The 19,088-nt window shown below is 42.1% G+C and overlaps 1 protein-coding gene across 1 annotated transcript in view; it reads right to left on the bottom strand.

Moving 5' to 3' along the window:
• The window catches only part of NEK1 (NIMA related kinase 1), a 126,753-nt gene that overhangs the window by 58,418 nt on the left and 49,247 nt on the right, over positions 1-19,088 (bottom strand). Inside the window, 3 exon segments of the mRNA XM_030563916.1 lie at positions 2,986-3,088; positions 15,058-15,189; positions 15,270-15,448. Of these exon segments, the coding sequence (XP_030419776.1) occupies positions 2,986-3,088; positions 15,058-15,189; positions 15,270-15,448 (414 nt within the window).

Genomic DNA, 19,088 nt, shown 5'->3' with positions numbered 1-19,088 from the left:
GGAATGTAGCACCACGCTTGGTACAAGTTATATGCTCCCACTGGCTTAGAAAACAGAGGTCCACACAGCTCAAATTCTTATAGAGTTAACTACTTGTAACATGATTTCGCAGGTAGGTTTTTGGCAGGTGAGGAAGATCAGATCCGAGACATTTGGATTCAAGTAGTTCAAAGACTACAATAGACTTTACTAGAGAAGTATCAGATTACTAGAGAAGTATCTAGAGCCAATTACTAGAGAAGTATCAGAGGGGTAGCCATGTTAGTCTGGATCTGTAAAAGCAGCAAAGAGTCCTGTGGCACCTTATGGACCAGGGGTCGGCAACTTTTCAGAAGTGGTGTGCCGAATCTTCATTTATTCACTCTAATTTAAGGTTTCATGTGCCAGTAATACATTTTAACATTTTTAGAAGATCTCTTTCTATAAGTCTATAATATATAACTAAACTATTGTTGTATGTAAAGTAAATAAGGTTTTTAAAATGTTTGAGAAGCTTAATTTAAAATTAAATTAAAATGCAGAACCTCCAGGACTTGTGTCCAAGACCTGGGCAGTATGAGTGCCACTGAAAATCAGCTTGCGTTCTGCCTTCGGCACCCGTGCCATAGGTTGCCTACCCCTGTTATAGACAAACAGACATTTTGGAGCATGAGCTTTTGTGGGTGAATACCCACTTCGTTACATCTGACGAAGTGGGTATTCACCCACGAAAGCTCATGTTTCAAAAGGTCTGTTGGTCTGTAAGGTGCCACAGGACTCTTTGCTGCTTTTACTAGAGAAGGACTGCACAGCACAAGTAGTAAGCCTGGGTTACCTAAGATCTGCCATGACCAGATGGAATTCTGACCAGATGGAATTCTGATCTCAACTTAGGATTGATAAGAGTAGGATAGGAATGTTTCTAACCCTTAACCCTTTCAATCTACAATAGCTGAGCTGAACGGAGAGTTTTCCAAATATGGGGAAAGGGAAAGGGAGAGGGGAAAAGAAAGGGGATTTAAATTCCCAACTCTGATAAAGCTGGCTAACACATGGTACCTATCGACTTTACAAAGAGGCTCACTGTCACCTCAAATTGCTTAAGTCTGCTTTTCATGTTTATATTTAAATTAACTTAAAATTATGTCTGGTGACTTTGGAGCCATGGCATTTTAGATTAGAAGTTGTCTCTAAGTGAGAAAGAAATTGGAAGTAAAGCTTTAAGAATTTAGATATCTAGTTAGACACACTCAATAATACTTCATTCAGTGTTTCATAGTTGAGTTCATCTCAGAATATGAATATTAGAACCCTGTATTGCAAGGATTTGGATTTAATAACGTAAGATAGCAATGCAAATTCATTAATAGTCTAGGCCAGAAACACACTACTCACAGTAAGGATGGTTGAGGGGTTTATCAGTTCAGTTATTGAGCCTCCAGACTTTTAGCTAAAACACAATCCAGGTCTACTGCATTTATCTGAGGTCTGCTTTGGTATATTTGAGAGTCATAGTCCAACTCCTAAAAAGCCAGTGTTCACATCATTAAATCTCACACATTAATTAAGCAATCTTGGTGATTTCTTCTCTATATTACATTAATTGTAACCAAGGCCAAGGACTGAATGGATATCCAACACTCAACTTATCCCTGAACAGTGAGCCTTTTCCTGAACTAATATAGATCATTTTTGTCATGAAGGTCACTTGCTGATCCGGGTTATGATTTTGAAAGGTGTAATCTGTCTTCATGCCACCTTAAGACAAAGACACTGACAGAAGCCTCTTAAGGATGCTTCACTACCTTACCCATCAGCAAAGGGTAGTGTAGCAATCATCGAAATTCAGACAGATAAGATGTATAAGAATTTGCCTGCTGGCAGCAAAATTAGCCCTGAAATGAAGAAGTGGCCAGTAAAACAGTACTGTGAGATTCAGTAATACCTGAGTAAGGGGACTCATTTACAGCATCGCTGTCCCTTTGACCCAACCGCAACAAGACTACCGGTCTGCCGGGGGAACAGGGGGGGGGAGGACAAGTGGGGCAATTTGCCCCAGGCCCTGCAGGCCCTGGCCCGGCGGCAGCCCAGGTCTTCAGCAGCGGGGGGCCTTTCAGTGCTGCCAAAGACGCAGAGCGACTGAAGGCCCCCCCTCGGCCGCCAAAATGCTGCCGCAGACCTGGACCGCCGCTGGGTCAGTACAAGCACCTCACCTCCACCACTTTGCCCCAGGCCCCCTGAATCCTCTGGGCGGCCCTGGTAATGCGATCCCTGACTTGGTTGTATTTGTGGTGTGGACTGGTGTTAGAAAACACAAATCCCTCTGCCTATTCAAAAATGAACATAGTTCAACTAATCAATAGAACAGTCTTAAGTAAATAAAAGTTATTTAGTGAAGCTGCAGTATTGGGAAAAAGTTTCCAAAGCAGTATTACATTTATAATTGAAACAAGTAGTTAGACAAAAAGAAGATAACTCATCTACATGTTGTACCACTGTTCAAAAGTTTTAACCTCCATGAAAGGTTAAAACTACTTGTTGATTTTAACTTCGATGTTGAGAGTTTATGCACGTTTGAAGTATATCAAGTAAAAATTATTTTAATGTACTTAATTTAAAAAACTTAATATGCAGATTATTGTAAATCAAGCAAATGTAGCTGAGACATAGTGGACAAACTATTAAACTGCAAGCTGCTGAACAATGCATAAAAAGTTAACAACATGAATTTTAAATGTACCTATCTTTATTTTCCAGTTCTTATCTACTTACATTTATAACTTCAAATAAAATTTTAAGAACTCCTTCAATATGCAACTGTTACTATAAGATAATCAGCAATAGTTAAAGTACTTTTTTAAACATGTCATCTGATGATTAATCATAAAACCAGAGAGTAAAATGTTTGACAATGAAAAACACTACATCTCACTTTTCTAAAGGATGTATATTCATAACCAACCATTATTAATACAGTAAAACAAATATGAAGACCAAATCCCATACCATATGTCCTTCAGCACGAGCTTTGTTTTGCATAGCTTCCCTCTTTCGTTGCCAGAATTCTTCAACTTGTTTTGCTCTTTCTGCTGCTACCCATCCTCTTTGCCTGAGTAATTGGAACATATGCCAATTAAAAGTTTCTGAATGCCACATTCAAAATGAATGTATTCACAAACAATAACAGGAGAACAAAGTCGTCAACATTCTGTGAAGGCACCATCTAATAACACCTTTTACCAGCCAAAACAAAACACAGACATTTCAAGCGCGCTTGGTTTGTCCCCACTTTTGAAAAAGCAATCACAACCCATAGCGTTTTCCATCCACACAGTGTGGTGTCTTACAACTTTGCTAATGTGGTTATTTTTGCTAAAGCATGAAGTTATTCCAGAGGTTCTCAAATTATAGTGTGTGGATTACTAGTAGCCCATAGAACACTTGAAGATGGTCTGCAGACAGCTGGCTGGTCACTTGGCACTGACTGCTCCTTATTTCCAGCTGCTAAACATCATTAAGAGACAGCCAAAGATACAATACTTTAATGTGTAAGCACAATTGCTGTAGTTGCCAAGGGGTGTTATGCAACTGCAAAGGGGAGGTGGTGCATGCAAGTCTGACTTGGAAAGGAAATGGTGTATGAGACAATCTCTGTATTAAGATGTAGTGTATCCCATTGTAAAGTTTGATAACTATTGTTCACTTCTTCTTAACTAATCTGTGAGATAAAGAAATTCTGCCTCAATTCTATATCACTCCATCAGGTTAGCTTATATTACAATTTTGCAGCACAGGTGTTTTCCCAAACAGGAAACTACTTTTCCAAAGACTAAAAATAAGACAACATGGTTGTCATGGCAAAGGTAGTAGCTAGAAATTAAGATATAGAAAGTAACAAGATAAAATATTTTTTTAGAAGAAAAAGTATGAATTTAGACAAAAATGACAAAAAGTATAATGGGTATAGACCAACCTGGTGATTTATCACACATTAGAAATGTTAAAAAGGTGAATGAAATAACATTGTAATGCAAAGATATTTTGGTTTTATTCCTGAGGATTTTACAAGTGAATCAATTATGGTTGTATCATGTTTTCATTTCTCCCTCATTCCTCTGCACTACCTAAGGCTGTAATATCAAACAGCAAAATGTCAGGTTTCAACATCCCTCTGAGACCTCTGTAACCCTGTTTTTTCTGGTGGCAGACAAGCTTCAAATCATGCTATTGGAAACAATAGTGTTCCAACTATCTCCAGAAATATAGTGCAAGTCTGAAATTTCATTGTTGTTTGATGCTGTGAAAGACAAAGTAATATCATAGCTAGAAAACTGTCAATTAGACTAAATACAAATTCCATAATAAAATAAAAGTACATATCTGGTGTACAACAGCACTATGTACAGCCAAAGTGATCATTAACATACAATACTGGAGAAAAAATAAACATTGTTCTACTACAAAAGCAAGCATCTTGAGCTCCAAAAGCCATGTGGTATAGTTCAGTCTTTTTGAAGTTTTAGTGCACATAAAGATCATTACTTACTGTTTGCTGTAAGCATGATGAAAACTAACTAAAAATAGAAGTTCTTTTTATGAGGCTCTAGAACTACATGTAGCCAACCAGAAGAGGCTTGTTTACGATCATATATTGTATACAAATGTCAATATTTGACAGGCAGCAAGGTTCACTCAAATATCACTAGTAATATGAATTTGTAATCATTTAGACTCACAATGTGCGCTGTAGGAATGGGAATATATTACACAAAGACAATAAAGTTTTAAGATCTAGTGAAAGGCTCTGTTAAACTACATGTAAGGTTTTTCAGTCACTTAGATATGTGCATGAACTATTTTAAAAATAAATACAACTGAACTACTTTTCTTTTAGCAAGTTTCTTGCTTTAACCAACCATTCTACTCTCATATTCTTGCAGTTCACCTTTAGTTGAAAACATCACACAAGTGAACTATTACTAAGTTAAACAGTGTAATGCTTATAGGTAATACACTGAATATTTCACACATTTTTGAGAATAATAGCATGGTTTAAGTCCAAAGATGATCCAATTTGTAAATGAAAACACTCTGAAAAGCTGAGATCTAGAAGAGATCATATTCAACCCTATTCTTTCCTCACCCTAGTTGGCCTTAATTTCTTTAAATCTTTTTGGTCCTACCTAGACTTGAAAAAATAGGTAACGTTTGAAACCATATTAATTAACATGAGATGTTTAACAGACATGTTTTTAAAGCACTAGTGCAGACAGGATTTAAACCTTTAAAGTATTTTGGCTGGTCATATTCAGACTAGTGGTTAAAAATGCTAATTAAAATATGTTAGCTAACATGTTTTAACCAGTGTTTTTAAAAACATAACCTATTTTCCTAGTCTAGACATGGCCTGGGGAGAGGGAGGGAGGGAAATAGGTAGCAGAGATAGAAGAAATTAAGTCAAGATGGTAGCACATGTAACTGAGTAGATGCCCAATTATTGGGTGCAGCAGAAAAAATGTTAACTACATCATAAAGGCTCAAGTTACTGCATAGGAAACAGTAATCAAAACAGTGAATGTCATTACCATCATGATCATGGCAAATCCTAAAAGGAAATGGCCGCCTTGCACATCAACCACCCCCCAATTCCATCTCTGGAAAAAGTGCTGTAGGTGATCTTGGCAGTACACTGGAAAGCTTACTATGACACCGAAACTTCTGATGCCCAACATAGTTGCTGGCCATGCAGTGGCACTCTGATACATATGCTTTGAAATGCAGCTGTGTTGCATTATCTAATAAAATATCCATACTAGAAAGCTGCTGGAACCAAACCAGTGCTAGTGGAGGCAGTTGTTGGGTTTGGCTTCATTTTTGATCTTCTCCTGCTACTTGATATGAATCAGCTGATGAAGACGAGAAGAACTGCACACATCAGTCTTGTGTTCTTCAGCCTTGCCCAGCACCCATGTTTCACTTCGATTCTAATACCTGAATATTCTCTTCATTAACATTCATTTGATGTAGGGTTATTTAATTAAATGTAGAAATATGTAATAGTAAAAACTGCATGATATAGGCAGATGAAAACAATACCAACACCATCTCCTTTCATTTCCATTAGCATACAAATTAATTAGTTTGAATGCATACTAACACTTAACCCTTCTTTGATGTTCACATACAAATTAATTGTCCTGAGACACTGACATGCGCTGGCACCTGGCCTGTCAGCCTCACAGAAGTTTTCCTAGAGAAACTACAGAGTGGAGTGGGCATACAGCTTGTCAGGCGACTGCATGTCCACTGGGTGGTAACATGATCTAATGCACTGGACAATCCAACTAAATATTCTCCACGTAGAAACAGCTTGCTCTCTGACCCTGTGTAAGTAAGGAAGAGCCTGGGTGATTTTGTTTTGTCCTGGTAGAATAAAATGGCTCTACATACATCAAGAGTACACAATCTTTGCTCTGCTCTACCAGCATGACACTTGGTAAAGAATACAAGTGGATGATTTCATTAGTGTGGAATTCAGACACCAACTTCGGGAAGAAGTCTCTGAGACCACATCCCAGATTGTCAGTATGAATGATCGGATAAGATTTATAGTATAAGATGGCCTGCTATCTGGGTTTCATTCGCCAACTTCTAGCAGACTTGACTGCCAAGAGGAAGGCCAATTTCATAGAAAGGTAGGGTAAAGCGTATGTAACCACAGGCTAGAAGGTTGTGGGCGGGGGGGGAGGGGGAGGAACCACCAGCTTCAGAAGGAAACAGTGAAGATCCCAAGTTGGGGCCGGACTTCTGAAAAGTAAGAATAGCCTCAAGATGCTCTTCAGTAAGTTGTTCACCAGAGGATGAGAGAAAACTTGTCATAGGTGAGTAAATTGCAGAAACGGTCACCAAGTGAACCTGGAGTGAGCTTAGCAAGTGACCAGAGTTTTTTCTTCAAGTGCAGGAGGCAGCCCAGAATCTATAGTATTCAAGAATGCATAGGGGAAGACTGATGCTGTAAAGCTCCATTTGTAAATTCAGAGAAGTACGCAGACCTAGTGGAAGTTTTCCTGCTATTAATAAGGATTTTCTAAATATCCTGTGAGCAGACCAACTCCACTAGTGTCAACCAGCCAGCATCCGTGCTACCAGATGGAGAGCACTCATGTTTGGGTGCAAAGGGTCAAGCCCCAATTGTGGACTACAAAATTGAGGATTGAGTCTAGGGGGACTGATGGTACCAGGGAGAGGTTGTGGAAGTCCCTGAACCACATCTACATCAGCCACAATGCTATGAGGATTACTCTGTGAAGGGTTAAAATCTATGTGCATTTTATATAACCTGGTATATGGATTGTGCCAGCTTTTTTCCAGACCCAAAGTCCCGAGTTTGGTCAAGAGACCAAAGGCCTAGCAAATAGTGATCAGCGAAGAGAAAGCTGGGGCAAACAGATAACCTTGCTTTTGCTAAAATAAGCCTAGCCAGCAAATTGCCAGGTATTGGAGCTGAGTACTGAATAACTGTGCCTTATTCAGAGTTGCAAATTGAACAAAGAAGCTCTGTTTCTGTTGTGTTAGTTTCTTTTGTAGGGAAATATCCAACCTTGAGTTTATGAAAGATTAGGACATGTCAGTATAAAATATGGCCTCCTCCCACTTCTCTTTCCAAGGGACCAAGGCCTGCCTTAAGTCACAAAGGAGACAATATTTATTGCCATATACTTTCACTGTTTCTTTCCTTTAACCCCTAGGAATGAATCTGTTGGACAATCAGAGGAGTTGCTTCATTCCTATGGACCCCAAATCAAAATTCAACATTTTTATTTATTTATATATATTTTATACTAATACATTTATCCAAGTATTAATTAAATTTTAACTTGTTAACTTGAGACCGTGGGCAAAGACATTATGTAACCTTTTAACCATTGGCTACTGTGCTATCTTGTCTTGCTGCTAGACCTATCTGAGGTTGTGGAACTGCCTACTCCGTCACTTTCCCCCACCTATAAAAAAAAAAATCCATATATTCTATTCTAATCAATTGATTAACAGTGTCTCTGAGTCTAATAAGCAAGGCGACACACCGTCCGCGCTGTACATAATCAACTCCTATGCTTGACCTCTACACAGTGTGGATTTATGTTTCTCCACTCTGGTTTTCCCTTGCCTGATCTTCCACAGAACACTCGGAAGCAGAGGGATGGGAGCAAACATATTTAGGCCCTTTATTCAAGTGAGGAGAAAGGCATCCGAAAAAAAGCTGGGAATGCGGCCTCCCCATGAACAGAAGCGGGAACATTTGTTCTGCTTTCCCAAAGAGGTCTTTGTAGGGGGAGTCCCCCAAAAGGTTAAAGGTGTCCTGAAGGACTCTTGGGTGGCACAACTATTCGTGGTTGTCACAGAAATGCCCGCTCAGGTCATCTGCCCTCATGTTGTCCACTCCTGGGAGATGGCTGACAAGGTACTGTTGTGTGACAAAAACCCAGAGTTAAATGGCCTCTTGGCATAAGGCCAAGGACCTGACCCCTCATCTGTTTAAATAAGACAGCTGCCATATTGTCAGACATCACCAATACTGATCAGCACTGAATGTCCAGAAAGAAGGCTATGCATGCTGTGGGTATAGTCATGAGTTCTGGAACACCAATTTGCACGGCCCGTTCTGTGATGGACTACAGGTCCTAAGCTTTAAAGTTCCCCATTTGAGTCCCACATCCAAGCAAGGAGGCAACAGTGATAATAGTCCTTCAGTGTGAACTGGGCTGTAAGGAACCCTCTTGCAAATGCTGCACCGGTCCTTCCCCCAGTCCAGTGACTGAAGGACTGATAAGGGGAGATGCTGTGACAAGGGTGACAAATATCTTGAATAAACCTTACTGAATTCAACTTGAATTCAGCAAGGCTGAATTTAATAATAATTTTATGAATTCATTGTATTTAAAATGCAAAAGTATTTATATACTATTGAGGGACTGTATGTATTTCCATGGAGGAGAGGGACTACAGCCCTCCAGGGTGTGGTTAGGCAAATTCACTTGATTTTAACACCTCCAGAGGGCTACCACTATTTGGAGAGAGTATGCTGGTTTAAACTGGATTCTTCATGGACCAGCAGACAAAGAAAGGACTGTTGGTTTAATAGCCTGAGTTAAAACTGACTCAGGGTATTCTTTCTGATCCAGCAAATAGACAGGACCTCTGATCCAAACAAGGCACCCATCAGGGAAGGGATAGGCCTTTCGCCCGTTTGGGTGTTGGTTTCGAGCTGAACCTGCAATGAACTTGTAGCTACAGAAAAAAAAAAAAAAATCTCTGAGCGAAGTTTGAAGGAGTAATCACCAAACAAAGCCCTTGTTGGAGTGCAGGAGAGAATTCTGGTAAGTTTATTAGAATGCATGTAAGTTATTTTATTGTTGTTAATATGTTTTCTCTGTAATGATTTTAACTGAAGATGACAAGTGCTTGCATAGAAAGAACTGTGTGGTAACTTAACTGTTAGCATTACATAGCTTACTATCTCTGAGAGACGCAAATCAGGCCTGCTTAGGCAGTCTAACATTTGAGGAATAACAGTGTAGGCAGGGAACTGTTCAACCTGGAAATATCCCAGTCAGAAGGGAGGAAGATGCAGGACTCTGCCCAACAGAGGTGATGGCTGGATGACCAAGGGGGAATAGAGTTCCAGTTGCTCTGAACTATGATAACCTTGATTGGATGACATCTTCTTGGCCAGAAAGCCAAGGATAGCCATGCTTCAAGTGGCCAGAAGCAGAGTCTAGTGTATGAAATAACAAATATATATGCTGCCACGAGACCCAGAAGCCTGAGGCAAATCCTCACCCATATAAGGGGGTTGGGAACTGCAAGTGGGAGCAGATATAATATTTTATGACATCTGTCAGGCGGCAGATTGGCAGTCACAAGACCTGTGTTGAATACAGTCCCAATGAATTCTATTTATTAAATAGGATTTAAATATAGACTTCATTTTGTTTCCAAGGAGGTCTAGACAAGTGAACAAGTGTAGGATGGACACGATGTGGTTCCAAACTTGAGACTGCATGTGGCCCCTGATGAGCAAGTCGACCAAGTCTGGGAATATTTGAATGCGAACCCTTGTCAAGTGAGCTGCGACCACTGCAAGGCACTCAGTGAAAACACAAGGCGCTCTCAAAAGCCTGAAGGGCAAATCCCAATACTAGTAATATGTTGTGGTTCAACACATACCTCAGGAAACACTTATGCACTTGGGGAATCACGATGTGGAAGTATGCATCCTTGAGGTCAAGAGAAACTACTTGTCTTTTTTGGACCAGAGAGGGAATGATGGATTCAAGGGAGACCAACTTGAGCTAGATAAAAGTACTGAACGCTCTGACATCTAGAATCAGACGAAACATGCTTGACTTCTTGGGAGTAAAGAAATACCTTGACTAGAAGGTCCTTCCCTTGTATTGAAGGGGAACTTCTATCACATCCAGAACCAGAAGTAGCTATGCTTCATGTTGAAGCAGAGTCTCATGGGAGGGCTCTCAGAAGAGGGTCAGCCTTTCTGGACCACATCCAAAACACAACCATCTGAGGAGATGTTGGATCAGGTCTGTTGAAAGCAAGCCAGACAGCTGCAAAAAGGAAGAGAGGGTAAAGAACACAGAATAACTGGTATGCTGTCCTCAAGCACCAAGACAAGTATGCTACCTGGTCAGTGCCACTGTGGGAGATGTAACAGAGAGGTTGCCCCCCTGCAGATTTCCTTCTCAAGGGAGACTGTCTGCATCCCAGGACATTGAGTGTTCTATACTGGAAGAAGGGCTGATGTTGACAGGTAGAGTCTTTTCCCTAGGGATTGGCACCAACAGTCCTGGTACCAGACTAGATCAGGGTTTTGGCAATAGCCATAGATTGAGAAGGACACGATCAGTTTAACTGATACTGCAGAGCCCCAGCACCTGCCTGGAGAAGATTGGCAACTTCGCTGTGAGTCAAACAACAAGAGGGAACCACTTCTTGAAAAGAGGGTGCTCCTCCCAGAGGCATAGGGGGCACTTAGCCCAAAGACGGGGACAAAAAGATTACTGAATCCAGGAACCTTAGTGGAATCAGAGGAAAGTACAGTTCTAAAAGGCATAGTGGTGCCAGGCCTGGCAAAATAGTCTTAGGTGATGATATGCTTGGTACCAGGGTAGCGCTTCTCCACAGTACCATGGCTGCCAGTGGCCACTCTGATGTCTTGGTACCAAGGACACTAAAATGACCATGGACGCAGTTGCCAGGGCTTCCAGTATGGTGGTTCTGTTCTGCTAGTACAGGCTGCAATGCTCAAGGAATTTTTTTTTTTTTAAGTTTTGAAACACCTTTAATGACCAACAGTCTGGTGGTCTGAGGCCTTGCAGTCAGATCTGGAGAGGGTAATTTTCAACTTTTCTCCTTAGAAAACATGCAACGTGTCTCTATGCTTTCTGGATGAGGAAGGCACCAGCTTGGGAGAGTCTTAGGCAGATGCCAGGTCAGAAATTGAAGCCCTCTGGATTTCAAAAACCTAGACACTTAGAGTCCAGGGTCATCTCTGTTCCATAATAAACATCCTCTGGCATGCCTCTCTCGAGCACTGCATCTGCTTTGAGAAGGACCTACAAATTTCACAGTACTCTGCACCATGCCCCTCACCAAGACAGAACGGACACCTCACAGAATGAGAGGTTCTTAAAGCCCAGGGATTTTCCATAGTCAACCATGGTAGGCAACATCACTAGTGACGGAGGAAGAGAACTCTCCCTCCTCTAAAGCATCCTGAAGAGGAAACTACCGAAAAAATGCTGGAATCACTAAAGTAAAAAAATTTGTTGGAGGGAGTAGTTCCAACAGGTACCACTAATGGTAGAGAAGGAACTGTCTCTCACAGAAAAGTTCTACCCTTTTCACCTTCATCAAGTGTACAAGGAAAGGAAGGGCACACGCATCATCCCATTAGATACAGCTGACTGGAAATGTCTTCTATGCGCATGCACTGGATACACATTAAACTAATATGGACTAGCTCTCAAAGAAGAACCACATCTATCTTTTAAGCATCTTCAAGCACCTGCAATGATGCCTCCCAAATATTTAGCACTTGCCATATGTTGGATGTCCTATCCAGGCAGGTTAATACAGAGCTAGGTGTGAACTGGACCTGGAGGCTGCTTGCTAGTGGGGAGGAGGAGCTGGAGGGTTCCTGGAAGCTGCAGTCCTCAGCATGCCCTGAAGGAAGGAGGTACCATGCAGGAAACAAGTCCGGGATGCAGAATCAGACTGCTTCTCCCTCTGGATTCCTGGGCTCTGTGGGTTACGGGGTCATTGTGTCTGGCCTTGGGGAGGCCCCTGTGACTGGGCACTGGGGACTGGCATGGCTGGCCTTTGGTGGGGACAGGGTGCAAGTGTCTGGGCTGGGTGGGGGCCCACAGCTGAGCTCTGGGGGATAAGGGGTGCATGTGAGCGTCTGGGTGGGGGGAGATGACTCTGCAGCTGGGCTTTAGGGGGTTCAGGTGTTTGGCCTGGAGGTACCCTGTAGCTGGGCTCTGGAAGAGGAGGAGGAGGAGGAGGAGGAGGGAGTACAAGTGTCTGGGCTGGGGGTGACCCACAGCTGGGATCTGGGGGGAAGGGGATGCAGATGTCTGGTCTCTGAGGGGTCTCTGCTGGTCTCTGAGGGGAAGGGAGCAAAGAAAAGGGTTTCTTTAACTCTCAATTGCTGGGGGGGAAATTTTTCTATCTGTATTTTTACAAACATAGTTGCTGAGAGGTATTTTGAAATAAAATTACCAAAATAATTTCAACTGGCCTGATTATATAATGTTATCTTGACAAAATAAAATATACAGAATTTTGAAGAATTTTAAAATGTTGTGTGCAGAATTTTTAGGTTTTTGGTGCAGAACTTCCCTAGGAGTATACCAGTCACTGCAGATATTGATCGATGGTGACAGAACGCAGCCTTGCCAAACTCCAGTGGAGATAGGAAACCATGGCACGTATCTGCTACTGACTTAAAAGCAGATTTCCATACCATTATAGGCCTCTTCCCTCAACGACACTATCTTCCAAGGGATACCAAGGGAAGGTCAACAGCATAATCTCTCTGTAGTTCAGTGGTTCTCAAACCGCTTTACTGGTGACCTCTTTCACATAGCAAGCTTCTGAGTGCAACCCCCGCCCTTATAAATTAAAAACACATTTTTATATATTTTAACACCACCATTATAAATGCTGGAGGCAAAAGCGGGGTTTGGAGTGGAGGCTGACAGCTCATGACCCCACATGTAATAGCCTTGTGACCCCCAACGGGTCCTGACTCCCAGTTTGAGAACCCCTATTGTAGTTACTCTTTTCAGCCTTATTCTTTTTGAACAGACACAGAATAAGCACCTTTCTTCCAGTCATCAAGGATGAAGATAGTGTGCCAGATGGTCTGGTAGAGCCTAAGCAGTCACAGTACAACAAGAGTCTTCCACAATTCAGAGATAGTGATTATGTGCTAATACACAAAAAGGTAAAGGTCTTCATTAAACAGAGATTTTATAATATGATATTAATGTTACAAATTTTAGGACTGAAAAGCCAGAAAGGCAAAGTTAAGATAGCATGTGCAAGCTTAACTTGGTCCCCTTAGACATATCGATTATCAGTTTATCTCACACATTTTTCTATACTATTAAATTAGTTATCTGAAGACTGATCTGTTCTCCAGCCCAACCTTTGCCCTGCTATTTCTCCCATCCCCACCTGTTGCTACTCCTCAGTTTTATCACTGGGGAATTAGGTTCTGAGGAACACATTTTTCAGCCCTTCCTCCCTGCAGCAGCTTTTTAGGTAAAGATGTGGGAGAAGATTTGACCCCGTCTGCTTTAGCAAGGGAAACTAGGTTAATGAACTATGACTGAGCACTGTTCTTGCTAAAAAGGTACTGTCGCAACTGACTAGTGTAGACATAGCCTTTGGAGGTCATACCAAGCAGATCTCCTAGGAAAAAGTAGGGTATCATAAAAGAAGCTCAACTTGGGAGTGGGTATTTATTTTAAAAATGTTTACAGTAATCGTAGGGAAAAAAACCCCACACAATTAAAGTAGAAATGACAACATTCTTCCACAATTCAACAAGATTGTTATCATACAATGACATACCCTCTTTTTAGCTATATTACCCTGTCTTCCAATTTCTGGTCAGCAGTGTTGGAAAGCTACACTCATCCCTAGCCTGCTCCTCCAAAGTCTTCTCCTGAGCAACATGCTTTAAGCAAAGCAACTGGAAATACAGTAGTACAGTTGTACTTTTGTACTGGTGACCCCTTTCACATAGCAAGCCTCTGTGTGCAACCCCCCTTATAAATTAAAAACACTTTTTTAAATATTTAACACTATTATAAATGCTGGAGACAAAGCAGGGTTTGGGGTGGAGGCTGACAGCTTGTGACCCCCCCATGTAATAACCGCATGACCCCCAGGGGTCCTGACCCTAGTTTGAGAACCCTTACAGTAATAGAAGCATGCTAGTGGTGAGTTTTATAAGAACACTTCCACACTAGGAAAATCAAACAGGTCAGGTAACAGGAAGAGTTGGGAAAAGGAGGGAATACCCCAGGACAGCTGGCAGAAAAACAGGCTTAGGGGCTAGTCCAGGCTGTCATTTCATTAGTAATTTATATTTTGGGTCTTTAACCAAAAGCACAGCACTCTTAAGGGTTGCTAGTAATTAGTTTCCAGACTAATTATTTATAACTATCAGCAACTTGACTTTACCAAAGCAAATGGTCAGCATACATAGTAGCTAGATTTACTAATGATTTCACCCATAAGCACTGGAAGAAATGGTAGAATCAGCTGCAAGCATGATAAGATACGTAACACATTGGCCATCTTCAGTGGGAACTAAGGCACCCATGACTCTAAAAGGGTTATGCATTCTGTGAGAAACCAACACATGAACAGACAAAACAGCGTCAATGGATAAAGATGGTTTTTAGAAGTGTCTAGGATTAAGCTAAACACAACATAGGACAAAAATCTAACATGTAGGGATGCATTCACAGATTATTACAGTCCAACCTGTTTGCATTGGCTTGTTTAGACACCTCCTTCAATCTTTTGATTTTTTTCCTAATTGCATCAGCATCTGGTAAATGGTGATGACCATCAGGCCCATTAGGAAATCCTGGACGTACTCCAGGTGGAACTCCTCTGTAGATAAATATGTACAGTAACTTTCATTACTTTCGTCAAAGCAGAGCACATGCAACTCTAATGGAAGGTAGTCGTACCTTTCAACAGCATCCTGACTTCGCATTTCTGCTCTCCATCTGGTTTCTCTTTCCTCACCTACTTTAATATTTTCCTTTTGCTGTTGCATCTGGTCAAAGATAGCATGGTAGTGTTCATACTGTCCTCTGGCAGGCACAGGGGAAGGCCCAACACCTCCTCCACCACCAAAAGATGGTGCCTGGGATTTAAAGAAAGAACTCTCACATCCTTGTCCTAATAAACCATGGCAGCGTCCACTAGTCTTAATAAAACAACAACAAATCAGGATTTCTTCCTGAAGTTTAATATGTCCAAAATGTACCTGTTTTAACACCGCAGGAGGATTTAAACTCTTACACTCATGTAACATTAATATTTTATTATCCTCCATCAGCAGTTAAATTATATGTGCTATATCTACCATATAACAGTATTTCTGCCCCTCTACTATAAAAGAAAATCATCCCACTTCAAAATCGATAAGCTACACCATCAAAGAGTAAGTAGTTTATCATAGTGAAGGAACTGAATCAAGAAAAGAGGGACAGTGCTATCATTATAAAAGTATAATGGTAAAAAAGAGAAGTAAAAATTAGCCTGATAATTTTGTTCTTGATTATAGTTTCAGCAATTTGCTGGGTCCTAAAGTTAGGCTTACTAGTCTATAATAGGGTGATCAGATAGCAAGTGTGAGAGGGGGTGGGGAGTAATAGGTGCCTGTATAAGAAAAAGCCCCAAATATTTGGACTGTCCTATAAAATTGGGACACCTGGTTACACTAGCCTACAATTGCCTCAGGAGCCTTGTTTTATTTATTTTAATTCTTCCACTGACCTAGTTGCATCTACTTTGGGGGGAACCGGTTAGCATAGCTTCAGCACTCAGAGGTCTGAATTTCACACCCTGAGCACTGTAGAATATCAGGGTTGGAAGGGACCTCAGGAGATCATCTAGTCTAACCCTCTGCTCAAAGCAGGATAAATCCCCATACATATTTATTTATTGATTTTAACACCCCAGATCCCTCAGTGGCCTCCTCAAGGATTGAATTCACAACCCTGAGTTTATCAAGCTAATGCTCAAACCACTGAGCTATCCCTCCCCCCATAGCTATGTTGACCTACTTTCAAGTGCAGATCAGGATAAAGTAACCAAGCGACACTAGGGTTGTTTCCGCTGTTCTACTTAAGGTGGTCTGAAGGAACTAAGTGGGTCACCATGTTCTTTATGTTGCGGAGGGAGGAGGAAGTGCAAGGGCATGAAAAGCACATGTGCAACTTCTGTTGTACACAGCTAGTGAAAACATTCCAAATTGCAGTACTGGGGCGCCCACACACCATGAGTAGGAAATATATTTTCAGTAAGCAAAAACCAAAAAGTGTTATTTGGATTTAATTACAAGTAGATGGAGAAAGACTGAAGAAGTTTGGTCAGAGGTTTGCAGTTTCTGCAATTTCACAGCATTATCACGGACTACTTAAGCACCTGAAGTTGCAGAAAACCTCACTGCTAGTAAAAGCCATACACAGTGGAAATCCTGCCCAACTGGTCAGGGCTGGCTTTAGGGAAAATGGCACCCTGGGAAAACTTGCATTTTGGTGTCCTCCACTGCCTCTGGCCCCATGGGCTCCCCACCCTCCCTTCCCCCCTAACCCTTGCACTGTGCTCCCTTTGCCCCAATGCCTGCTCTCCCTCCTGCACCCATAATCCCTATACCCCCTTCACTCCCAATCTCTGCCCCCCTCCTGTGCCCCCAACCCTTGCAATGTACCCCCTTTACCTCAACCTCTGCACTCCCCTCCTGTGCCCCAACCCCTGCACTGTGCCCCCTTTACCCCTAACCCTTGCATCCCCTTCCTACACCCATGTGGGGAAACTGACCGGATGCACAAAGCAGCTGGCATTGCTGCTTGCTCCCCCTCTGGACTGTTGCTCCTTCGCGCCGCACAGTTCTAGGGCCCTGTGGGGGTGGGGGCGAGCAAGAAGCAATGTCAGGGCTTCCTGCATCCAAGTCACTTTCCCTGCGGGCCGTGTAAGGGGAGGGCAGGAGAGCAGCAGCTTCAGATGCCTCAGCACATCCCAGTTGGAGAAGCGACTTGATGCAGGGAGCACTGGTGTGTGTTGGGGGACTGGGTTGAGGGGTGTGTGTAGTTCAGACTCCTGACCATGGGTGCTTTCTTAAAAAGACAGTGCACTCACTCACTCAGGCACACACACACATTCAGACACAAGCAGCTGCCAGCAGCTCTGGACCCAGAGAGGCAGCAGCACACACACACACATTCCCCCTGTCCCGTCATCCCAACTTAGTGGAAATTGGGTACACGGGTGGAATGGAGGGGAAGACCCTACTATCAGCCCCCTCACAGAGCAGACAGGAAGACACTCCCAGTCTGGAGTGGACAGGGGCAACTCCAGGGAGGAATGGGTGTGAGCATACAGGAACAACAGCAGCTGCACATGTGGAGCAGGGCGGAGGAGGGGCACTCCTGCTCCAAGTCACCTAGCTCTGACATCTGGTCGTCCAACTGCGCCCTGCAGCTCGAGTCTCTTCTCCCTCCCCCATGCTGCGGCTGCCTCTTGCCAGCAGATCAGATGGGAATCCAAACCTTGTGCACAGCACCCTCTTGGGCAGGCCACCAAAAACCGGCCTTGGCTGTTATTACAGAAACACTACTGTAATTTATGCAAACTTCAATGATATCATTGATGCAAACTTCAACGCACTATTGAGCAGAGGATGTCTGAGATTCAGCTAGACTAGCAAAGTATAAAATTCCTGCATCTTCAACCAACCAGACTCCAGCACAAATCAAAAATCAGCTGAACTTTTGGAGAAGGCAGCTAATATCCTTCAGGATGGTTTCAGACCTTTAAAACATAAGAAAACAAAAACTGTGCTTTAAAAAGGGAGTAATTCCTAAACTTTTCAAAGCACAGCCACTACCTTTTGTGATACAGCCACAAGCAGAAGCACAACTACAGCACTTGTAGTACTCTAGAATTTTATCCAAGAGTAAGGGGCACCTCTACAGCGCCGGTAATGAGGAAAAATAGCGTAGTCAGTAGCTGTGATTATTTCAAAGTACCCATACATTTGCATCCTTAACTGGTGGTAAGACATTGCCCAACCCTACCAACAACAAATGGAAACTGAAGACAGTGATAAGAAGCACCTCACAATTCGCACATGTAAAGGGGATTATTTCAATTCACAGTTTTGGTTTATCCAAACACTCAAGCAAGTGATACATGCTATAGTTCCGGATAACAGCAGTTTACAACATACAATAGCAAATCTTTTCTTGGCTTCTAGAAAGGAAGTGCATGCCATCACAAATCTGATACCAACATTGTTTGAAGAACGTCATTTGAGTTTTATATGGACTCATTAAACTCAATCTACAGAGAGATTCTTAAGAAACAATGATCAAAAGCGAAATTGTGCACACCCAGATGTAACTTTTCCATATGAAAACCTGTCTTATTAAAAGACTAAGATAATTCATGGAAACCCAGAGTGATTACATCACAGACTGATCCTCTGTCTCATTCGACAGAAGTGCCACTAAACATGTAAACCAGTTTTCAAGATGTCCTACACTAGCAATGCCTATTGCAAGCACCAAGCCTACAATACAACCGTAGACAGCGACTTGTGATGTTACCAGTGACGCTCAGGTCCCTGTTTCTACAAGTGACCTTAGCATTACAAATCAGAAAGATGTTTCTGATTCAGTTACACGACCAAGTCCAGACCCTGATATAAATGTCCATGAGATGTTATCTAGAGAGAAGATGTAAACCACTTCTCACATTTAACATATTTATTTCTTAAT

The sequence above is a fragment of the Gopherus evgoodei genome, chromosome 5, assembly GCF_007399415.2.
Source record: "Gopherus evgoodei ecotype Sinaloan lineage chromosome 5, rGopEvg1_v1.p, whole genome shotgun sequence".
NCBI classification, from domain to species: domain Eukaryota; kingdom Metazoa; phylum Chordata; order Testudines; family Testudinidae; genus Gopherus; species Gopherus evgoodei.
The sequence above is the reverse complement of the archived record's forward strand: the minus strand, read 5'-3'. Positions and strand labels throughout refer to the sequence as shown.